Source organism: Anomalospiza imberbis, chromosome 5, assembly GCF_031753505.1.
Source record: "Anomalospiza imberbis isolate Cuckoo-Finch-1a 21T00152 chromosome 5, ASM3175350v1, whole genome shotgun sequence".
Lineage (NCBI taxonomy): Eukaryota > Metazoa > Chordata > Aves > Passeriformes > Viduidae > Anomalospiza > Anomalospiza imberbis.
The window spans coordinates 20,130,668-20,153,507 of NC_089685.1; the positions used below are offsets into that span (position 1 = coordinate 20,130,668).

Below are 22,840 nucleotides of genomic sequence, written 5' to 3' on the forward strand. Positions count from 1 at the left end.
CCTAGTTTGTATATACATGCATGGACTACTGAGTTCATCGTGGAACCATAAAGCAAATTGCCTCCATACCTATTTTAGGTCTACTCTTTACTATTTTGAACCTGTAACTGTTTTTTTTTTTTTCTACTACAGCAATTGAAACAACAGATAATTGTGGCTAGTTAGTAGTTTAGGCTTTTCTCTGTAGTGTGGACCATATGAGAAATATCCCATGGGCCTGGATCAAATTGCACTGTAGTGTGAGTCAAGTTGTTCAGTTTGTGAATGACTCTGAGTTTGGCTCACAGGGCTGAAGCCCAGGCAGCTTTGTAACCTGTGTGCCTAAAAAGAACCAAGGGAGGATGATGGGATTATCACATAAAACAGCACAGATTTTGTATGGCTTGGATTGAACCCTGAGCCAAATTCAAGCAAAACGAAATGTCAAGAGGCATGCAAAGTCCTGTGTGCTGTTCTCAATTGCAGTGATTACATCCGTTCGTGATCGATTGTAAATTTACACTATGGGGGGAGAGACGCCATGTCCCAGTGGGGAGCCAAATTGGAATTTCTGGCCCCCCAACATTTTTAGGTGCGGCCACTGAGGAGCGCCCCACACAGAAATTAACATGGCTCACTGATAAGCCTGTCTGGGTGGAGCAGTGGCCGCTGAGTAACCAAAAACTACAGGCGCTCACAAAACTAGTGGAGGAGGAATTGGCAAAGGGACATATAGTCGAAACTAACAGCCCCTGGAACTCTCCAGTGTTTGTAATTAAAAAAACAGGGAAGGACAGGTGGCGACTCCTCCATGACCTAAGGAAAATTAATGAAGCCATAGAAAATCTGGGCTCTCTCCAACCGGGTATGCCATCTCCATCTATGCTACCCCAAAATTATAATTTAGCCGTAATTGACATTAAAGATTGCTTCTTTCAAATCCCGCTCCACCCGGATGATGCTCCCCGGTTTGCCTTCTCTGTACCCTCCATCAACAGAGAAGCCCCTATGAAGCGCTACCACTGGACAGTACTACCTCAGGGGCTAAAATGTTCCCCCACTATATGCCAGTGGTATGTCGCCAGGGTTCTAATACCAGATCACAGTGAGATAGTTTCACATTCAGTAAAAGACTTTCCATTGTGAATCTTTTTCTCAGGTCTTCAAATAGCCATTATTTGAAGATTACTTCAACTTCTGTGAGCTTAGTGTTATCATGGAAAGAAATCATGTAACAAAATTAGTGTAAGATGAGGATTATCAATTTAAAGCATTATCAAAGTAATTTTGAGTTTTGTTACCACATGATATATAAAATTTTTGTGGTTTTGTCTGTAGTTGTTTTCCATGTGTGACCATATTTTTGGTAGTAACCAGTCAGATCACTAAGGAAAAAGTAGATATTTACAGATGATCCTGATGCCTGGATTTTCTGTACAGGTAGTGACATAGGCACTTGTTCAGTGTGATCAATTTCATAGTAAGTAAAGCTTTTGTAAAAAAAAAAAAGGATAAGGTAAAGGATGTCCACTGCTCTCCATAGCCTGTAACAGATGTATTGAGAGACTGGTTCAGATGCAATTGCCCACAGTGTACCTATCCAGTATCAGGTAAAATTTCTTCTCCATTTCTTCTCCTCAGAGATTTAAAAATTTGTTCAGGCATGTATAATTTTGTTAGAGTTGAAATAAATAAATGCCTTCACTTGAGAATTAAAGTGTGGGCAATTTGGAGGTATTTATAACAGTCAGTCAGGTGTTTAGATATGTGGGCTGAAATCCTCATCTTGTTAAAATCAGTGGGATCCCTCCAAATGTCAGTGCAGGCACAATATTGTTCCTATTTAATGTGGTCCAAATGCAAGCAGAGAATAGAGAAAATAGACCTTGTTAATATTAAACCTCAGCTCAAGTCAAATGTTGGAAAAGGAACGTTGGATGTTTAGCTGGTTTCCTAACATAATATGTTGTGCTCTTTTTACTTGAGAAATCAGCTACCTTTTCATAAAAATAATTTAGTTATACATTATCTTGAAGGAGATTTAGATATATAGTTAGACCCCCCTCAAAGTGAATTCCATTGGAGAAATAATCAGTCTAACATCCAAATTAATTGAATGTGCTTGTACTGCATTGGATGAAGGGTGTACTTAAATTCAGGCGCCCTGATTACTCCAATGTCATAAATGAGACCTCTCCAGGAGTGAGAGTGTAAGTGGTTATTGCACTTCTGTAGGCTGGAGCAGAATAATAAAGTTGAACAGAATAATGCAGCAAAACAGAAAATAGAATGTGTTATGGATCAGGTCTGTTTCTGGGTGCCATGCAATACGAAAGTAAATATGAATTACTGTTCAGAATCTGAACACCAAGCTAAGTTTAGTTCCCCTGATTCGGCTCTTGCTCTGCTGGCATCATCAATTTCCTGGTTTATAGTACAGTGCAGCCAGGTGTTCAAATTCACTGAAGGCCAAGATTTGCTAAGTTAAAGAATATTGAAAGTAAAACCTAGGTGATGTAACTGCTATTCAAAAGTAAATACATTGTGTGACAGGTATAAAACTGCTGAAGTAAATGGTATTTCTCACTGTTTTTTAAAATTATTTTTTATTTTTTTTTCAGAAGTACCTCAGCTGTAGGGCAAAATACAAGGACATAAGCTACTGACCTCCTTTTAGCATCAGGACGAGACCTACTACCCTACTCCTCACCATCAATTACCATCAATTAAAAAAACCGCCTCAGAAAAGCTGGTCAACCTGTTCCATCAGTGGGCATCTTTTGTAAAACACATTTTATGTACTTCTGCTGAGATCCTTTTTTCTACCTACCTACCGCATGGTTCTATATTACTTATTGGGCACTGATGGTAGCCTCCAGAAAGTGCAGCTTCAAATGGTCAGCCTCATCCTTTAGCAAGAAGAAAACCTGGATATTGGATAGCAACAACGTCTTCAGAGAAAATGTTATACGAAGGCAAACGATTGGTTTCCTGCCATTGTTTCTTCCTGTTAACAGCCAAATTCTACTGGATACTCACTCTGATGCAAAGGACTCAAGGCCAGGAATATGCCCACTCCATTCGACTGGATGGGGACATCATCTTGGGAGGACTGTTCCCCGTTCATGCAAAAGGGGATAGAGGGGTGCCTTGTGGAGAGCTCAAGAAGGAGAAGGGGATCCACAGACTAGAGGCAATGCTGTATGCAGTTGATCAAATTAATAAAGACCCTGATCTTCTTGCCAATATCACCTTAGGTGTCCGTATCCTTGATACGTGTTCCAGGGACACTTATGCATTGGAGCAGTCCCTAACATTTGTGCAAGCATTGATAGAAAAAGATGGTTCAGACGTGAAGTGTGCAAACGGTGACCCACCTATTTTCACTAAACCAGACAAGATATCAGGTGTGATAGGTGCTGCAGCAAGTTCTGTGTCCATTATGGTTGCAAATATTTTAAGACTCTTTAAGGTAAGTAACTTTTTTTTTTTTAATTTCAAGAACAATGAAATAAGTGAAGTGATTGTGTTGTCATACCTTCAAAAAAGAAAGGACATTTTTCACATTGAAAAATCTGAAGTGGCTGGTTTGCCCTTTCAAAGCAGAGGGAGGAAAAATACCTAAAAACAGTGTTTGCAGACCCTATTTTAAGGAACCAAGTGCTTCTCTTAAAGTTCTGAGCAATCTGTGCACATTTTAACTCTTTAGAGATTTGTATCCTTACTTTTATACTACTCAAATTTGCTCCATGTTAAGCATTTATGCTCATCAAGACGATGTTAGGATTAATTTCTCAAATTTCTCAAATTTCCAGGAGAATTAAAAATAAAATTTTTAACACAAATAAATTTTTGGAGGACCAGATAATTTCCTTACATAGAAAGATATGCCAGTAATAATCTAGTGCTACTGATGTGCATGTCTAGCCAAATGAAATGTACTGTAAAATCTTTGATTTTTTAAAAATTTTACCTCCTCCATATTTTCTGCAAGGTGATATTTTTTCTAGACTCTGTTATCACTTTGTGAGAGGTTATTTTTAGGCAACAGTTCTAGTGGCATTTGTTTCCAAATACTTTATGAAGCTCAGACATTCTAGACAATGGAAAAGTAAAACTGCCACTTGTAAATTTGCTAAGTTAGATGGGAAGATGAACACATTCTAATCAATAAACTTGGATGGAAATGATCAGGCAGCAGATATTTAATTTTTAATCCTTTGTAATGGCAAACAGATGATGATAAGTTGAGCACTTTTTTCTATGTGCAGAACAATTGTAACTTGTGTCTGAATCTATTACTGTCCTACAACCCACTGTTCCTTTCATCCATTCAGAAATCTTGCCTTATTTCATACAACTTTACAATCACCAAAACCCACTTAAAGACCATTTCTTTGACTTTGGTGCAGAAGATTCTGGTAATGTTTAATATTGCTGTTATGTACTTTGAAAAGTGTTGCAGTTGTTTTCTAATTGTTGTAACTGAGATTGATTAGTAGTAATGAAAGATTGGCCTTTTTTTTTAAGCAAATTGCATTTCAGTCATTTGAATGGAGATTTTAGTCCTTCCTTTTGCTTCTCCCTCAAAGGAAATAATGATGGATTTACAGTTCAGTGGAGGAGCAAAGTGACTTCTGGGCTGTGGTCAGGTGTTCCTTCCAGTCTCAAAACTGATGCTCAGCTGCAGTTACTGCACAGGTTTGAGAGTAGTGGACTAGTTCTAGCCATATGTTTTACTTGTGAAAATCAAGTACACAAAACTGAGCTAAAACTTAAAAAAATGTTCTATATGGAGAGCACCTCTGGAGTTGTGCCTGATGGGGAGGTTTTTGTGTCCTGGGAATCATCAGGCATGTTGCAGGAGGTGTCTATTTTTCAGTTCACATCCTTTTTTGAAGTTGTGTTATCCAATTAAATAATGCATATTTATGAAATAATGATAGGTGGAATGGTCAGTTTAATATCCATTGTAATGCAGGGTCATGTAGACTACGACTTACACCCAGTTTTGAGTTGAATAGGGTTCTGTAGACTGATTTAAGAAACTAAGCCTGGTAAGACATGCATTAACTGGGAATTGAGAGCAGTAAGAAGGAAAGAGGCCTATGAATTGTCTAAGATAGCAGCAATTTGTCTTCTGAAACCTTGACAGCTACCTCCTGATTTACATTATGCAATAAGATTGCAAATAACATTCTACTGCAGTCTTAATCAATAGAGGGTCATGTGATATCCCCTCTGGGGAAAGATCTTATTTACCATTTAATTGATGTAACACAGCTGCTGGCAAAAGGAGGAGACATCTCTTTTAGTTTTAAATATAGATCCTGTACAAATATTCTTAATAATGTAAAAAATGATAAATTATACCCTTTAATGTCTGATGATGGACCAGCATGTCTGTAAAAGTGTAAAGTGTAAACAAGTCTGTTTTTACACTTTCCTCTCCAAAGTGAATGTCTTAATGAGAAAAGGCTTCTGGATAAGGCTCTCTGTTAGAAGCACAGTAGAAACCACTCACAATGGTTATAGTCAAGAGGATTAGGAAATTAAGGGTCATTTTCCAGAAACTTAGATGTATAATCCAGTTTGGGTTGTATTCAGACCAAAGACATAGGCTAAAATTCTCAGCTGATGCATCCCCACAACTTTGTAGCTGAGGACCTGGACCTTGGCCTGTGCTCATAGAGGCTCCAGGCATGAAATTGTGTTTACTGTATCTTGGTATATGTCAAGGTGGGACCCTCAGCTGGGCTAAATGTCTGTTCTTGCATTGAAGTCAGCAGTCACCATCATGCAAATGCCTGTTTCCATTTTATCCAGTATGAGTGTGATTCATCCATATTTCTGTTTAACAGTACTATTTAGAAAGCTGAACCTGTAATTTGAAGTTCAGTATTGCTTTAATACCTGCTCTGAAATTCCTAAATGTCAGGACAACATGTTTTTGAGAACATTATTGTCTGGTGAAATTTTAATTTGTAATGAAATTATGAGAAGTATATTATATCTCTCAATGTGAATACACAAAGATAGTCTAAGAAGTGCTACTCTCAGCAGCTTGAACTTTTATGCTGCTATTTTTTTTTTTTTTCAATTTTTTTTCTTTCTTTTATTGATTTTATGACAGAAAACATACAGGTCAATAGTTCTATCTGATGATCTGGTGGATAGCACAAACTGATAGTAAATGTATTCTTTTATCTAAGTGTTTCCATGAGAAGAGGGGAGGGAGGCCACTACAGAAAATGACCCCTATCTATAGCCTTTCTCCTGATCAAATGGCTCGCCTTGAATTCTTCTCTCTCCTTTTTCATTCTGTGAATTTTGAGGTGCCTTGCTGCTTAACAGCTGATTTTCCATTGGTCTTACCCTTAGTAGGTCCAAAACATTAAGGCACAAATTTGGACAGACTAAATTTCACCTGCTAATGGTTTTAGACTTTCCAGAAGCATAGAGGAATCACTGGAGCAGAAAATTGTGTGAAAGTAGACTGTAATTCCTTGAATATCATCAGGTTGTTAGTTTTTGCCATAATTTTAAGTTGTTTTTATCAGGAAACATCAGGAGTGGGCTGCTTCACAAAGACAACACAGACAAGGGACCGTAGACTGGTAGGATCTATTGAGGAGCTGGCTGTCTCAGTTAAGCAGTTCTCACTATCACAAAGGAAACCTTCTTATTGACTCAATCTGTCAAAATATTACTCTTACATCCTTCCTTGTATTTGTTTTACAGAAATTCTGTTTTCCTTTAGGGTGCTTAGGCATGACTAGATGGGAACTTTTATCTGTTTTGTGTGACATTTATGAGTATCTGGGTTGTTTCCCAGACCCCCCAAACTTGGCCCAGAGGAAACAAGAGACTATGTAACTTAGCTCGCTTCATGTGTTATGTTCCCTGTATTCAAATCTTCTACTTGTTTAATGTCTGAATAACTTATGTCAATGGTTAAAATGTTTGTTTATGCTTGTGTCCTCACATCTAAACCCCACATACTATTTCTGCACTCCTTGGTACACTCCATCTGTCACCTTCACACATCTTCTAGCTGGTGTCACACTAGGAGCAGCCTAGGGAAGATGGTTTGCATGCAAATTGAGATGGGTGGACAGTATGCTTGTGAATTGTGATCTCAAGCTTCTATGTATGTATTTATGTACATGTGTATAAGGCAAAATATTAATTGACAGCTTTATTCCTTTTTGCCTTGCCTGGCCTTTCCTTGTCTTGCCTTCTGTTTCCCCAGTTTCCCAAGGTTAAATTACTTATTTCCTCTTTTTGGTCAGATTTCCTTTTTGCTGCAGAGCCATAATCCACTTTAATAGGTGCTGTCGAAAGGGACTAATATTCACTTCATGCACATTTGCCTTATACATTTCATACATGTTTACCCCTATAGAAGTACAAGTACAAATGACATTACAGAGTAACTTTCAACTTTATGGCAACCATCCAAAATTCAAGGGATAGTGTCTTTCAGTAAATCTAGATGTGAATATATTAGTTCCTGTAGCATTTTGCTTATCCACTTTGATTGTTTCATTGCCTCATTTTGGGTTTTAGTGTATATCTTTGCCTGAAGTCTTTGCACAGCTACTAGGGCTATTCTTGGATTATGCTATTTTTATGCTTAGTTGCAGGTCTTTTTGTGTTTGGCTGCCATTTGGCACTTTTGCTGCTTCGTGTTCTAGACCTGCACAGAGCAGCAGACAACAGGCCTCCCAGAAATGAGGGCATTACCATCGTATGGGGACTTATCTCACTGAACTTCATAAATGCTGGGCTTTGAATTTAAATTGTGGCAATGGAGTGCATCTCATGAAAGGAATATGATGTAAATAAAATGTGATAACATTTCTCACCTAATTTCAAAGACCACAAACATATTTTTGTGAGGTAACCTGGGGCATACACAGATCCTGATCTAGACTCTATATCTACAGAAATATTTGCACCTGATGAGCATTACAGATTTCAATGGCTCTAGGAAGATGTAGGAGTCAGTCTGTTTCATGTGTGACTGCAGGCCCTTTCCATAATGGAAAAGCTGTATTATATTCTTTAAAGAAGTAAAAAAGAGGCTCAAGAATTTTGTCCAAAATATTGGTATTCCTTAATAAAAAATGTGCTGCACTTAATAGAAAATGTGCTCCATTTTCTGTTCACTGTGTCCCACTACATGTGTCAATATTTTCCACCGCATACCATTTGAAATGTGTAATAGAACGGCTTTTTTTTCCTGGTGGTTAAAACATATGTGGAAAATTTTGTGTGAAGTGTGAAGAAAAATTGTTGTATGTAGGGAGAAGATGACTAAAACATTTTGAAATAGGTCTTAAGATGAACATATTTATTTTACTTTTGTTCTAGATAATATTCTCATTTCTGAATAATTTTTAACTATAAAATAAACCAATACATCCCATTTGATTTTGCAGTGCTTTTTTATAGCTTAGTACATGCATGTATCTGTTTAGTGCACGAGCATCTTGTCTTGTTATTAGCTGGAAAATGCCTTTATTGTAATTATATTTTTTTTCATAATTGAACTTGTTTTACATAGAAGAAACGATCATCTCTCTTTATATTTCCATGGCAGTAGTCGCTTGATTATGCAGAAAACCCCTTTTAACTTAACCATGATTTTTCTGTCATTACCAGGTTAAATGTGTGTGGTCAAGAGAGGCAAATACCAGGTCAACACCAAGATAAAATTATGGGTACAAGAGGCACTTTGCTAGCATCAATAATGAAACAGTTGCCAAATTTTTGAGTTGCAGCCAGAGGAAATAATAGGTTTTCAGATTCTGTGAAAACTGCTAGCACTGATTAGCATCAAATTTTATTTGTGCTAAGCTGCTTGAGGCAAGAGAGTACAGAACCAACTTCATGCATTGATTCATTATTTTACAGTATATTAGTTTATTAAATACTCCTCTAAAAGTTTAAGAATTTTGGTTTCTCACATTCCTAGATGGAACTATAACCCATGGTTAGAGTAAAAGGTTTTCTGCTTTTCTGTGTTATTTTCATTTGTTTGTCATTGGTTTGCTAAAAGGCTTGAGAAGCATCTTCTGACCTTTTTATTCTTCTCTTTTGTCATTTTGATTTGCTTGTGTTTAAGCATTTCACAGGAACAATCAGAAGCTTGATCAACATTAGTTAAATGTTTGAGATGTCTCCCCTGCTTTTGTTGGCATGTTGAAACGGTCTAAAATGTTGAGGGTTTTGCATCCCTAAGTACAATACATGAGCACCTTACAAAGAGAGTGTAGCTGTTAAAGACCAACAATCTGCTTTTCTTTCTACTTCCCTGAGGGCAGGGAATATATATCTATATATATATCTACACATTTTTCTCTCACATGAAGGAAACTGCATATGCAGAGAAAATGATTTCACCCTTTCATGACTGATACAGACAATCCACGGCCATATCACATACTCCTTTATTCCCCCAAATCATGGGTCTGCATGCAAATTACCTGGAGGGAATAATTCCTGACCCATGGTGACTTCTGAAGCCTGTCAGAAAATTGGGAGACTTGGCTGGCATAGGTCATGGCCGAGTTATGGACTGTCCTGACAGTCTGACAGTGAAGGCAGCTGAGCTGTTGCTGAGAGATGTGCTCTGAAATAATGTGATTTACCAGCACAGACATTGCTGCTGATCTCTCAGGACAGAGCTCTACTGATATGTCACACTGAAGAGAAGCCAAGACACTGCAAGGATCATTGATGCTTTTTCAGTGCTTGACTACAGCAATGTTAGTTTTATTAACTACAATGAGAACCAAATTAAGATGACTTTTCCCCCCTGGTGTTTAATTGTTTCAGTACAGTAGCAGTTGGGCAACATGAATAGTTCTGCATTCTGACTGTCATCAGAAACCAGGCACTATTGTGTTACAGCCAAGTAGTAGATTTTGTGTGTTTGCTTATTTCCATTCTCATTACTTCCCCTAAAGCATATTGTGCTTTTAGGATTAAACTGGTTTAGAGTGCTTCAATGTATATCCTTGTGCTTCCTAGCATTTAGCAGAGAAAAGTAGTCATCAGAACAAAAGTCTTACTGGAGGACACAAATTCCACAGGAATGAATTAAATAGCCAAGAGCAAAACACTCCTCTGGGCTGGAATCTATATATACTCCCAGCAAGATATGTCCCCTATCTCTCTGACAGGACAATTAAGCATTTAAGTGAGGCCTTAGATTAGGAGGCTGTTGGCCCTTGGCTGTCTGTGTCCTCAATAGAACGAATAAAATTCTTTCGGAAGAGGACTAGATCAGGTCTATGAATGCGGATGCATCTTTCTTGTTTACAGAAAGATTATGGGTTGATACATGCTTGTACTTGCGTCAGATAGACCCTCTTCTCACTGGAAGGCTTTGGAAACCTTTGATGGAAGTGATAGGAGGTTTTATAAGATTTCAAACATTCATAAGAGTGGTGCCAGTTTCTTAAATAATTCCTCACTTTCCTTTGAAAAGTGCTTTACTCATCTGCTTTTCTCATTCTTTTCCAACACATTTATTTCTTTCTCTAGGTTAATTAAGAAGAGCTACATTTTGACTGCTGTTGCTAGTATTTTTCAAGTGGCTATTTAATTCTGTAGTCTTCAAAGAAAATTTTTTTCAGACATGCTGAATAAGCAAGACTCTGAGTGAGTCTCGGTTTCTGCAGGTTGTGAGGATGAGTGTGTCAGCAGGAGGAAGAGCTGTAAATTAGGAAACTTATGAGAGGGATCTATCTATGGGGATAACAGGAAAAAAGGGAAATGCTTGTTGAAAGATTGCACTCTAAAGGGACAAGGGTCTCTATCTTTTTCTGCCTCCCTGTAGGATTTCTGGTCTGGCACTTCAGCTGGATACTGGGCTCTAATTCTTTTCTGAAGTAAACTATTTCTGATTGGAATGCTGAGATATTCCATGGTATTGTGAGAACTCTCTTCCTATTGTATTTCTTTCGCAGATTGAGACTGCAGGATTTTGAATTTTGGCTTAAGTTTTTTTTTTTACTAAAAGTGCCTCCAGCATTTAGTTATGTAGCAATGGTATTTGTAGAGGCAGAATCTCCATTCCTTCTTCACTAGTGCATTTTGTACATAGCTCTTCTAGAAATTGGAAAGTAGCAAAAGTATGATAGCCCATTTTGGGTATCATTCTATGAAAAGTGCCTAACAATTTCCATAAGATTTTTACTTTAAGAGTTGCTCTGTTACATTTAAAACACCACTGCAATTGTCTTCCAGGCCGGGCACGATTTTGTGAAGGAACTCCATAGCATTACAGGAACACTGATACCCTAAAGTAATAGTTATTCAGATAAAATTTCTTTGTTTTTTACTTGCAAAGTGCTGTGAAATATTAAGGTCTTAGTGAAAAATTACGACCACAGTTTTACTTATGCAATTCATTGGAGCAGCTATTGATCCTATAGTAGCTCTCTAGGCATGACGCTTCGGAAACAAAGCCCAGGAAATGAACTGAATAAAAGGCTGGTTTTCTTGCCATTCTGGATTCTTCTCTGGGTACCCTGTGTATGCTTTGGTTTTATGAGTAGTGCTGAAACACAGAAAGTGTCCTAGAAGAGCTGACTTCCTTGAAGGCTGCCATCTAGACAAGAACTTACCAGTCTAGAGGGTGTGTGCTATGAATGTAGGTGAGGTTGCAGGAGGTCTCCAGATTGACCTGCCTTTGGATCATATGTAAATGGACTATTAAATAACATGGAGCATGTTGAAATTCAGCACTATATTAGCACTATTGACTAAAAATAGAAGGGAGAGAATATATAGCATATACATGTGTACTTTTGTAAAGGATGTTTGCTATGTTATTATATTACTGTAAATTCATTGGCTGTGAACCACACAGTCCAAACAACCTTTCAAGACAGGGCTGTGGGAGAAGAGATTATATCTTGGCAATCAGACAGGAACAAGTTTATCATTAGGAGCAGCATAAAAAAACCTAGGGAATTCAGACTGTGCTCACTGCTATGATGTCTGGGACCAAACCAAAACCACAGAAAGAGACAAATAGGCTGTCAGGGCTGATATCATACACTGAATAGAAAGTGCAAAGGCCTTGGAATCCCAAGACTGTGGATGTCTTGCTGCAGAGGCGTGACTTGTTTTAGGATTCAAATTTCTGACTTCTTCTGTGTTCATGAGATGCAGACAAGTAGTGTACATAGCTATGTTTTTCTATAGCTGACTGGTTAGGACCTACTTGTTGAATGCTGTTCTTCCTTATATGAGGAAGAATCCCTGAGAGAACAATGAATTCCAGGGGAGCCAGTGAATTATACCACTCTTAAACTGGATTTATCCAGAGGTAAATAATGTCCTATGTCCATTAAAATATTGTGTCATCACTGTTAGTAGGCTTTGTATTTGAGTAGGGTTTGTCCAGCAGGCACATAGAAAAAGTGAACATAGGTCCTCTATTGCTTTATGTGATTTTTAGCTGTGATCATGTTGATGCACTATTGGTAGCAGTCTGAAAATAGATAGGAATAGGTTCAATTAAAAGAGATTTTTCTTTTTTTAATATGGGACAATAATGATCTTGGGGAAGCTGGCAATTTAATCTCCAGAGACATGCTTCTCCAAATAATAATTTTATAATATGGATAAACTACAAACCTAAAACTCCAAATTCCACACATAAAGAGGAGTTAGTAGAGCACAGATATTTATAGCTAGAGCTAGGATATTGTTTCAGGAATTAAATTATGGGCTGATTATTAGAAAAAAATATTGCCAAGAAGTACTCTCTTATATGTTGTCTAAAGTTTAATCCAGTTGTGTATGATGAGAAAAGTGCCAAATTTCCTACTTCCTAGCTTTCTGAAAATTAGTTTGGATAGAAGTACAAAAATACACATTTATTTACCAGTAGGAAAATGATCTAGGTAAAGTAGCTGGTGTTTTCCACTCCTAAATTTGATGGTTCTGCTTGCCATCTTTTGCACAACAAAGCACAGGATTTAAAAGTTACCAGCTGCTATATTTGCTTTCCAAAGTGTGAAGAAAACATGTATTGTCCTGAGGATTAAAGGCCTGATTCTCTTTGTGCTCAGTTCAGGCTGAACTGAAGTGTTTGTAATGAAAGTAAAAGCTATTAAAAAGCATGAAACATGAGAGAAAAATAACGTGTTTGTGTCTTCTTTGTTGGATAGGATTTGATGATGCCCTTAGTTTTAAGTGTAAGCATTTGTCTTATTAACTAGCATTTCTTTTGTGCATGTTGCAAACACTTCCACTTGCAAATCCTAAGTGCACTCAGAGCTGTTGTTTCAACCCACTGGGAACTGTTTTGCCAAATATCATCTGAACAACAAAAACTCATCATTTGTGAGCTAGTTCACATCTCCAGTACTAACTAAATAGCCTTTTGGAAACTGGATGTGTAGGATATTAGAGACTGCAAAGAAAAAGATAATATTTCTAGTGCTAGTTTTGGTGACTAGAATAAGACAGGAAGATAGCTGTGCTGTATATGGGAGCATGAAAAGCTTGCAGTTGGAACAGATGCTGAGAGTGCCCTGTGACTCAAGGTATGATTTCCTGACATTCCTGCCAAGTTTCAAAGCTTATGGGTTTTTTCCCCTCTCCTTTTTTCTATTTTTGGGCTGAATAGCAAAGAACTTGTGCTTTGGGAATGAAGATTCACCATTCTAGTTATACCTATTTTGTTGTGTGTTTGCATGCACACCAGACAATTATTCTGGCCTGCGGGAAAGAATGAGAGTAAAGATGTAAAAAGCTGATGATAATGCAGGGTATTTTTGGTATGGATCACATAATCACTTGGCTCAATGGCAAGCTGCAGAGCTTTGTGTGAGTGTGACAGACTTCCCTTGCTGTGTGGTAGTGCTCGTTGAAGCCTTACGTCCTTTGTCTTGCTTCAGTACAGTTTTTCTCTGTGACCTTGGGCAAGTCACACAGCAGCGAATCCTCAGCCTGAGGGATGAAGCCTGTGGAGCTGAGTGCCCCGGGGCTCTGGAGGACTGATGTCCGGGCTCACTGCCCTGCTTCCCGGGATAGAGCACTTCTGTGGCTGAAGGGCTTTGCGAATGTAAAGGTTCCTTGATAATCAGATATAAGAGTAAGGGGTGGGGGCATTTAAGTACTTCAGATAGCTGGTCCTTAACGAGGGATTCCTTGTATCCTCTTACATAGTTCTCTCCCCTGGGTTTTGCTATGAAAGGAGATTTTCCAACTCGCAGTATGATTTAAATATGCAAGTCATCAGTCACAGGAGCAAGTGGTGAAGCCTGCCTGACCTGTAATCAGAGGTTGTACATCCCCCTTAGGAAACCATGACAGTCAAAGAAACAGAGCTCCAGAGTCAGGAAAAGTATTTGGATTATTGCCCAATAATACTAAATTTGTTAAAATTCATATCTGCAATCTATATTAGGGTGGTTGGGAAAAAATGAATGTTTGTAATTTTTATGACAAAACATGAAGTTAAGTAGTGTGGGATTAAAGAAAATTAAGATAAGTGTGTGTGCAAATGTACATTCTACTAAGCTGAGATGACTTCTTGTGTTCTTAAATGTCTGAGAAGACAAACAATCAAAACAGTTTTGTAAAAGACTTTCTAGCTGAACATTATGCCAGTATGTTTCTTGGTGTCCCAGGAACCTTTTTTTTCCGCTCCATTTTTCATGATGATTTCATTACAAGTTTGTTTGCTTATCTCTAAATTGAGTAAAAATCCCTAAGAATAGGCAACTTCTGGCAGCTCTGTGGTGAATAACTGCCTCATCTATTTACCAGGAGCTAAGAGGAGATTCCACACCTTCTAGAAAAGGTGATTCCTAATTTTAAATTGCCTCCTGTTCAGTTGTTTTTACCCAAAGCATGAATACAGTATTGTAAGCAAGGCTCTGCAAATAAAGCTGAAGTGAAAATAAACATTCATTTTATTCTGCACCAAAATGATAATGTTTTCCTGAAACTTTAGGGCTTCTTTTCTTAAGTTGGGTTTTAATTTTTTTTTTATTTGCTTGTTTTCTTTCTATTTTGGAGATTTTAGAATGTAAAATAAAAGTGATAGGTTTGAAATGTCAGTCTTGGGTACAATTCATTAAGTGCTGGTGCTGGTGCCCCTCTTACCCCACTGTTTACTCATGACTTAAACGAGGTTCTTGGGCAAATTCTTTTGGATTCAGAGAAGGAAATGAATTAAAACTTAGGAGATGGCATAGCTCAATGTCAGTCCCCACAGACACAGACAAGACTGCTTTATGATAAAATTATGAGTTCTGGACACAGAGGGTGAGAAATCTGCAGAAAGAGGGCTGCCTGGGCATGCTGTATGCAATGAACTTTCACCCAGTGACTTTTCTTTTTGCCAGAACAGGTCTTTTCTCACCAGTCTGCTGTGTGCAGGACTTTCCCTGGAAAGCTCTAATCTCAGAGCTGTTTGTTAAAACAGGTCTCTATTGGTGCATCTTCTTGAAAACTCTTGCTTGCTCTTCTACCTCTAGACAGCTGGATGCATGTGAAGGTTGCTGTTGCCAGATGCTGTCTATTCACTGATGATAAGCTTTCACAATGGGAAAATTTTACTTCATCCATGCTAAAATTCATTAAATGTTCATTAGAGTAATGATTTGAACTTAGCTATTCCCATTCCTCACTGAATACTGGACTATTCAGTGAATTACTCTCAGGTGGATCCAATGGAAGTTTAATTGTTTGTGAAAACATGAACAGCTACAGCAGGAGAGACTTTCATGTCCAAACCCCCTATAACTCAATGGTTAGTTGTTCCCAGCTGAGTACTTTAACCACCAGGCTGTTAAGTATAATTCAGGCAACTACTGCAGCCTCATTTTTCCTTTTGGAACATACTTGGGCATTGAGAGGATAAAGTACAAAAAAAATTATGACAGACACATGACAGAGACCAGAACCAAAGGAAAACCTTTTAAGAAATCCTGATAAATGCCATGGGGAAACCTAAGAGTAAAGCACATTTGAATATGAAACATTCCTTTACATGCTTTAGCCATGGTTTACCAAGATTTTTCTTAAAGACTAAGCTTGAAAGTCTTGGCCAGAGCAGTAACACAAAATTCATCTCACCCCCATCTTCAGCTGCTTAGCTGAACATAGATGTCAAGGACAGACCCTTGGATTTGTATGAATGACTGAATTGTCCCACGTGAGTCTGAAGTGAAGTGGACTTCAGGAAGTGCCTATGTATATTTGCTAGTCATAGATGGAGATGCAGTGATTTTGAAAGACTGGGAGTTTCAAACCACCATACAGCACTGACCATCTCAGTTCTGAATTGTCCAAATGTCAGGCAGCTAGTTCAGTATTTAGGGCTGATATCTCATCAGTGCAAAAGCCTTGCCATAGCCTGTCTTATTTACTTACTCCCATAAAATGTAGATGGTTTTTGTTCTTGGCATACAGGCTTATAATTACTTTTGATTTGTTTTACATGTAGGACTTTATAGAAGGAGTGTAGAAATTTTTGTTTTGAATAGAGAACATTGGAGGACACTCCCACAGCAACTATTGACAGTGATATTTGTCATTCTTTCATTCTTCTGACTGTTGTGAATATTTTAGTTACTACAGTTATTTAGGCAGACTGATTCATAATAATAAATAATGTATTTAATTTCCCAGTTACTATTTGCAGCAACACTCCAGCTTCCTCCCTGTAAGACACTACAGACCATTCAAATATTAAAACACATAGAAAATTAATCATAAAAATAATTCAAAATAGTCCAGTTATTGGTTTTATTTTTCTCTGAGGGAAGCTTTTTTTTTTCCTGAATCTAACATACTAGTCTTTCTAAACAGTGATGTGGCATTCCTTAACTGAAGGCTCAGGATGTGGAGAGGTCAGAAGGAGGCAAGGGCAGCAGCATACAGCCAATATTTCTGCAAATCCTAATTAAATAATACAGCAGTAGAATTTATTTGGGACATATTTCAGATCCACTGACTGAAAAATAATGAAGTTATGGAGTTGGATGTCTATATGAATCTTCCTGATTTTATTAAAAGATTCTGTTCTAAACACTAATGGGGAAAAAAGTGAAAAAACATTATACACATACTTATTCTCACTTTTTAAGAGCTGAATTCTGCTCTATCTCCACCATGTCACATGCCAAGGAGAATAAAAAATGATGGCAGGAGCCTGAGAACTGAGTGCAGGCAGAGCTCTGCAGTGCCAGCTGCCACCCCTGGGCACTGCACCAGGGCACCTGAGGAGATGAGAAATGCAATATCCCTAGATTGAAGTTGCTATACATTTGGACAAGTAGAGCTGCCCTATGCCTTAAACCACCTTATGCACATGCTAATATTAACATCAAGTTTTACTGGCAATGTATCAAATGGGGTCCTTGCTTTGATTTTTAAAAGCAGCCATGTGTGATCTTTGATGTGCAGGAGCAGCCTACCCTTAGCCAACGAGTCAAAAATCACCCTCCCTGCCTATAGTGGCAGGTTGTCCTTTGTGCCAGGAAAGCCTGTGGCAGCTGGGCTCTGGCTTTGCAGGACACACATCTCAGTACCCTGGCCCAAGGGCTCTCTTGTGGGTGTAAGCTCAGTTTCCATCCCCTGCAGTGGCAATGTCTGAAGCTGGTGTAAGGGCATGAAGTAACTCACTGAAATTTAGTTCAAAATGATAGGTGACATTTCCTCTTCCTTTGGTTACTGCTGGAAAGCATTACACAATGGTGTCAATTAAGAAGCATTTATTGTTACCTTAGGAAAAAGTGAAAGGAATACTTAGGTCTTTTCATCACACAGGCCAGCGTAGCACTTTGGCATGAATCACAGGTGATCATCGGAATGACTTAAGATTTTCTCTAACAAACCTTGATAATAATACTGCAAATTGCAAAATGCAGCTACAGACCTGTCCTAGAAAATCTCAAGAGCATTTAATATATTCTTAACAAAGGATTATCAAGTAAGCTCCAGTAGAAAAGCAAAGTTAGGAAAATTCTGCTGCTGATATAACGGAAAGTGGCATTACTTCTATGTATCCTTGATCATTTTACAGTGCTACATGTGGGAGGTTTTTTTAAAATGATTTAACTGGCTGCAAATGATGTCTGAACTGGCCATCTATCACTGCACAGTTTGTCTGCAGTGCTTAGGAATTTAACACACAGAATGACAAGTGTAATTACATGCTTGTGAAACATATGCCATAATTTATGGATATTAAGCAAGTATAAACAAGAGATCAAATCCTAGTGTAAGCAGTCATCCAAGAAATCATCTTGACATTTATTTCATTAAAATCTTTCTTTCAGTATGACAGTCAGAATACCTGAGTTGCACTCACAGCACATCTGCAGATACTTTCCAATTATTGCATGTTTGCAAAGCAAAGGATCAGATGCATGCAGGCAACTAACATTTAATTTTCGGTTACATTTCACACACATAGGTGTTTATCATGCTGTTATTATCCCTTATTATTATCATCGTCATCAATATTATTTCTATTATTATTAATCTCCCTCAGGTGATTAATATACAGGACATAAATAGCAACAGCCTTTTTCACTTGTTTACGCTGTGTGTTAACATTCACTGTAACCTAAATTAGAAAACTGAGTAAAAAAGGCTCAAACACTATAGAGCTGATGGTTTATTCACTTGAGATCCTGCTAGGAAGAGAAGCAGAAAAAGAGGAGTGAGATTTGCTGGGTGAGCTGTCCCCAAAAGATTGGTGCTGTGTATGTTAGGCATACTCACAGGTGTGAGCATGGGAGCAGGCTGGGCACTCAGCCTCCCAGCTTGGGTCTTCCACACCCTCTAGCTTACTGCAGTGCTTAGAAGGCAGTGGGGTTGCTAATATTGTGTGGTTTGTAAAATTGATTTTTATTTCCTGTTGTCAGGAAATGTCTTTATCTGCCTTATCCCTCCTGCTAAGTGGTGCTTTATTTCATGAGCACTGCCAGGGAACTTGAATAAGCCAATATTTTGAAAAGGAGGGAAAAAGAAGGCGAATCTGGCAACCAGTCCCTGCCGGGGCAAAATAACATAACTGATATAAACCAGTGTTAATGTACAATGAAGTATCTTGAATGCCAGCCTACATGGAGGGATGGAAAATAGGTCTTGCCTAATAAACTTGAATGTCTTTTTAGCAAGACTTTGAGATGTAAAGATAACAGCATTGACTTCTGTAAATCTCAGAATCACATATCATTCTGTGAGGTACCTTAAGCATACTTTATTTAATAAGACCATCATAATTATATATTCAATATTTTCAATTTTATTTCTTTACATTGATAGTAAATTAGGTAGCTTGGGGTTTATCTGGATAAGCTTATGCTCAGGGATGGGAAGGAAAGTCCATAGGGAAAAGTCCTTCTCTGCTAGCTACTGCTGATGTTGCTGTTATGCCAATGCCTGTTTCTGTTAAGGAAATATTTTCTTGCCAGCTTGCCAGTGCTCCTCTGCAGCCACTCTGGGCATTCTTTTCCTGATTATGAGCCATAAACTGAAGGGCTGTTGCAGCCAGTTTCCTTTGAACCTTTTTACTTATCCAGTTTGTTTCTAAGGTTTTCAAGGAATATCTGTGAGACATAAACAGAGCATACTGGTGGGAGCTGAAATCTCTGTATTAGCCAGAAGGTCTCTGATGGCCTTCAAGTGAGATGAGCGATTGGAAGGAAGAAGGAGAGAACATGTGAAAGGCAAGAAAATGAGACTGTGTCAGGGAGGAAACCTACAGAGAAAGTTACAGCAAATATACCTGGTCTCTGTTGGTTATGCTATCTTACATTCCTGCCATCAGCTTAGCAAGATTATACCAGTTGTATCATTTGAATGTATTGTTTTCCTGATAGTTCAGTCACCCGAGCTATTTTAAGGTATGCACACTGAGACAAAATAAATATATTTTGTGGGTCAAGATTACTCATGTTATGTATCCTGCAATATAAATTCTGTCTCTATAACTAAAACCAGAAGTAATTTAGCAAATACTGACTTGATCCATAATTTGTTGCTAAAATTGTCCTGTAGCAAGTCTTATCAAAAACACAATGATTTATCATAAGAGTAGGAGAACAGCTACTGCTTAGTTTGTGATTTAATCCTAATGATTGGTAGTACATGCAAAGTTGTAAAAGGGTAGTCTGGAAGAATATGTGAAAATTAGTCATGGAATCACAGAGTATATTCTTGAAATTCAATGGATAGGAGGCAAAATTGTCATGGCCTGGTACTGTCAGGGCACTGCTATTGCAGCAGGAGGCTGAGAATGGAAGACACATCTGTTTCAGGCTGCAACCACCATGTGAGCAATACTAACTTACTACTGCAATATTGTGGCCTGCAGGGTCCTGTGCCAGAGGACTATTTAAAAGATTAATTGGCTGGAAAGCATTCGGCACCTGAAATCTATCTCTGCTGCTTGACTTTCAGATAGATAAAGTCTCAAGCTTCTTCTCACTTGAAATGTCTTTTGAGGCTGGAAACAATACATTTCCCCAAACAGACAGAAAGTATGCTTGTTTATAATTTATAATTGTTTGTTAGGCTTGGACAGATGTACTAGGTGTCAGAAAGTTACTTGCCCTGAAATTTTCTACATTTATTCAATGTTTTCAAGAATACAGTTATTCCTGAAAAAGGTATTAACCTCTCATTTGATTATTCATTTCAGGTGGGAGTTTCTGGTACATGCAGGGTGATGGAAGATAGGAGATTGTTTGCAAAAATCATAGTCCCTCTGCAACTTTCTTTTGCAAGGGAACGACTACTATTAATGTGGCTGTCTTAGCCCATTCCCCATAAGATAATAATATCAGCCCTTTTCCAGTACCATGAACCTTGTTGGAACAAACAAAATTTGTTTTGGGAATCCCTAGCTTTAACAGGGCCTACTCATTATTCTTTAGCTGTTCCCCTAAAAGCTGTTGGGTTTAAAAGTACTTTGCATCACTCTGGAATTGGCTGCAGAGCAATTGAGCATGGTGTAATTTGCCACCAGGCTCATTACTTTTTCGGCTCTTCGAGATCTTTCTCAGCTACACCTGTGGTATGCCTCAGTAATGCTTTTAAGAAGTCCATGACGTGAGTCCTGGATTCATCTGTTCCACAGTTTGGGTTTCACTGCGACCAAGAGCACGACAGTGATCGTGCTCAGACTATCATCCTGTGGTTCAGAAGACTCAGAGGCACTGGTGTATGATAGGCTTTTAAATCTCTTTTGTTCAGCTAAAACAATGTTTAGACTTCATGGCAATAAACATCGAGGCTGTTAGGTGAAGAGGAGATTGGTCACAGACAAGCATTCCTGTGTGCTGGGGGACCTGCTTTTGCTCTTGCACAAATCTTGGCAGTCAAAAATTTCCAGACTTGCTGTTTCAGACATGCAGTTAATTTTTTTTCCTTTTTCAGTTCAAAAAAGTAAAGAAGCTAGGAATTAAGCTTGAAGAAAAACATCAAATACATACTGTAGTATCAATTCAAATTCACTCTTGCACTGTTAACTAAGAAAGCACAAAACACTGTTCTGTTTAACTTTTCCCATAAGCCAAGGAAACACATAAATCTTCATTATCTCTGTATGAACCTTTCCTATCTCTGATCTTCTCTATGGCTTTTAATGTTTGCTTGCTTCATAGGACCCATCTGAATAGCTTGAGTAGCAGAACCTCACATGTGATTTATTTCTTTAAGTTTTAAAAATGAACCAAACAAGTATTGTCTGTTTGGTTTGCTCATGGAAATTTATACATGAATGGAAAAGAGAAATTTCAATGCATGTGACTAATAAATTAGAAGTCTGTGGTCCAGAGAGAAATGGAAAATTGCAGCATTAAATCAATTTTATGTGATAACATAACAAAACAACAGATTGTTTGGGGTACTTGAGGTAACCACCTTTCCGTGATAATATATGATTTTCAGTAGCACTGAGCAACACATTCTTCATCAAGTTTATAGTGAAAATTTCTGACAGTGGCAGGTGAGGAATTAGTTTTGAGGATGATGTCCTTCTGGTGGCTCATGCTGAGAATGATATTATTTATATTAACTGGCAAAATAGCCTGGCAGCACACAGGCAATTACCTCAATTTTATGTTTAGTGCTTTTCTCATAAATCTGTATAATGATGGCATCTCTACATTAACTTACTGGTTACAGTAATTCTATTGAAACAAGTAAATGTCCACTCTGTGACGAAGGTAGTACAATTATGGTATTCCAAATAAATAATGTCTTGAGCTATATATATATAAGAAGAACAGATCAGGGCTTTATGAAAGGAAACATTAATTGCACAATTAGGTAGAGCTCTGGTAGTGATTTTCCTTGTGTGAATTTTGTTTTTGGTAAGGATTTTTTTCTCAAGAAGGCAAAGTGTTAATTGTTAATTTCTTTTTTTGGCTGCATCCTGTCCTCCAAAATGGTGTTTAAAGTCATTAATGGAGGTGAAGCCAAATGCAGTATATGTCCCCTTGGTATTACCAAAACCCCTTTATTCCCCAATAATAGCTTAGTCTGAGATGATCTGTTGAGGTGCAAAGGCAGAAGATGTGCTGATTATCTAGCATTTTCGTGAGGTATTCGTTACTGACCTCTGCCAAAAAAAAGACCTCTGGTTTGTCCCAATATGCTACTGTAAGAGGAACTGCAGATCTTTTGTGGGTGATTTGTGTTTGGTATGAAGCTGGAATTTATGAGAGTTGGTATCCAAAGTGTTTTTTAACTAGAGTCACACTCCAAGTAAAGTTAACTTTGTACTTTGTCAGCTAATACATGTGTTCTTTTCTTACAATATATTGAAATAGCTCTTTGGACATCATGGCAAGATTGGAAATGGGTA

At 38.0% G+C, this 22,840-nt stretch overlaps 2 protein-coding genes across 8 annotated transcripts in view; both read left to right on the plus strand.

Annotated features, from left to right (window-relative positions):
- ZNF800 (zinc finger protein 800) overlaps positions 1-2,942 on the plus strand; it is a 55,243-nt gene extending 52,301 nt beyond the window's left edge. For all 3 annotated transcript variants that reach the window (XR_010999004.1, XM_068189830.1, XM_068189833.1), the window contains one exon: positions 2,601-2,942. Coding sequence is in view for 2 of the 3 variants with exons in the window: in XM_068189830.1 (XP_068045931.1) it covers positions 2,601-2,645 (45 nt within the window). In the remaining variant the exon portion in view is untranslated. The remainder of the gene's footprint in view (positions 1-2,600) is intronic.
- The window catches only part of GRM8 (glutamate metabotropic receptor 8), a 301,899-nt gene continuing 282,000 nt past the window's right edge, over positions 2,942-22,840 (plus strand). For all 5 annotated transcript variants that reach the window (XR_010999002.1, XM_068189820.1, XM_068189819.1 and 2 more), the window contains exon 1: positions 2,942-3,451. Coding sequence is in view for 4 of the 5 variants with exons in the window: in XM_068189820.1 (XP_068045921.1) it covers positions 2,942-3,451 (510 nt within the window). In the remaining variant the exon portion in view is untranslated. The remainder of the gene's footprint in view (positions 3,452-22,840) is intronic.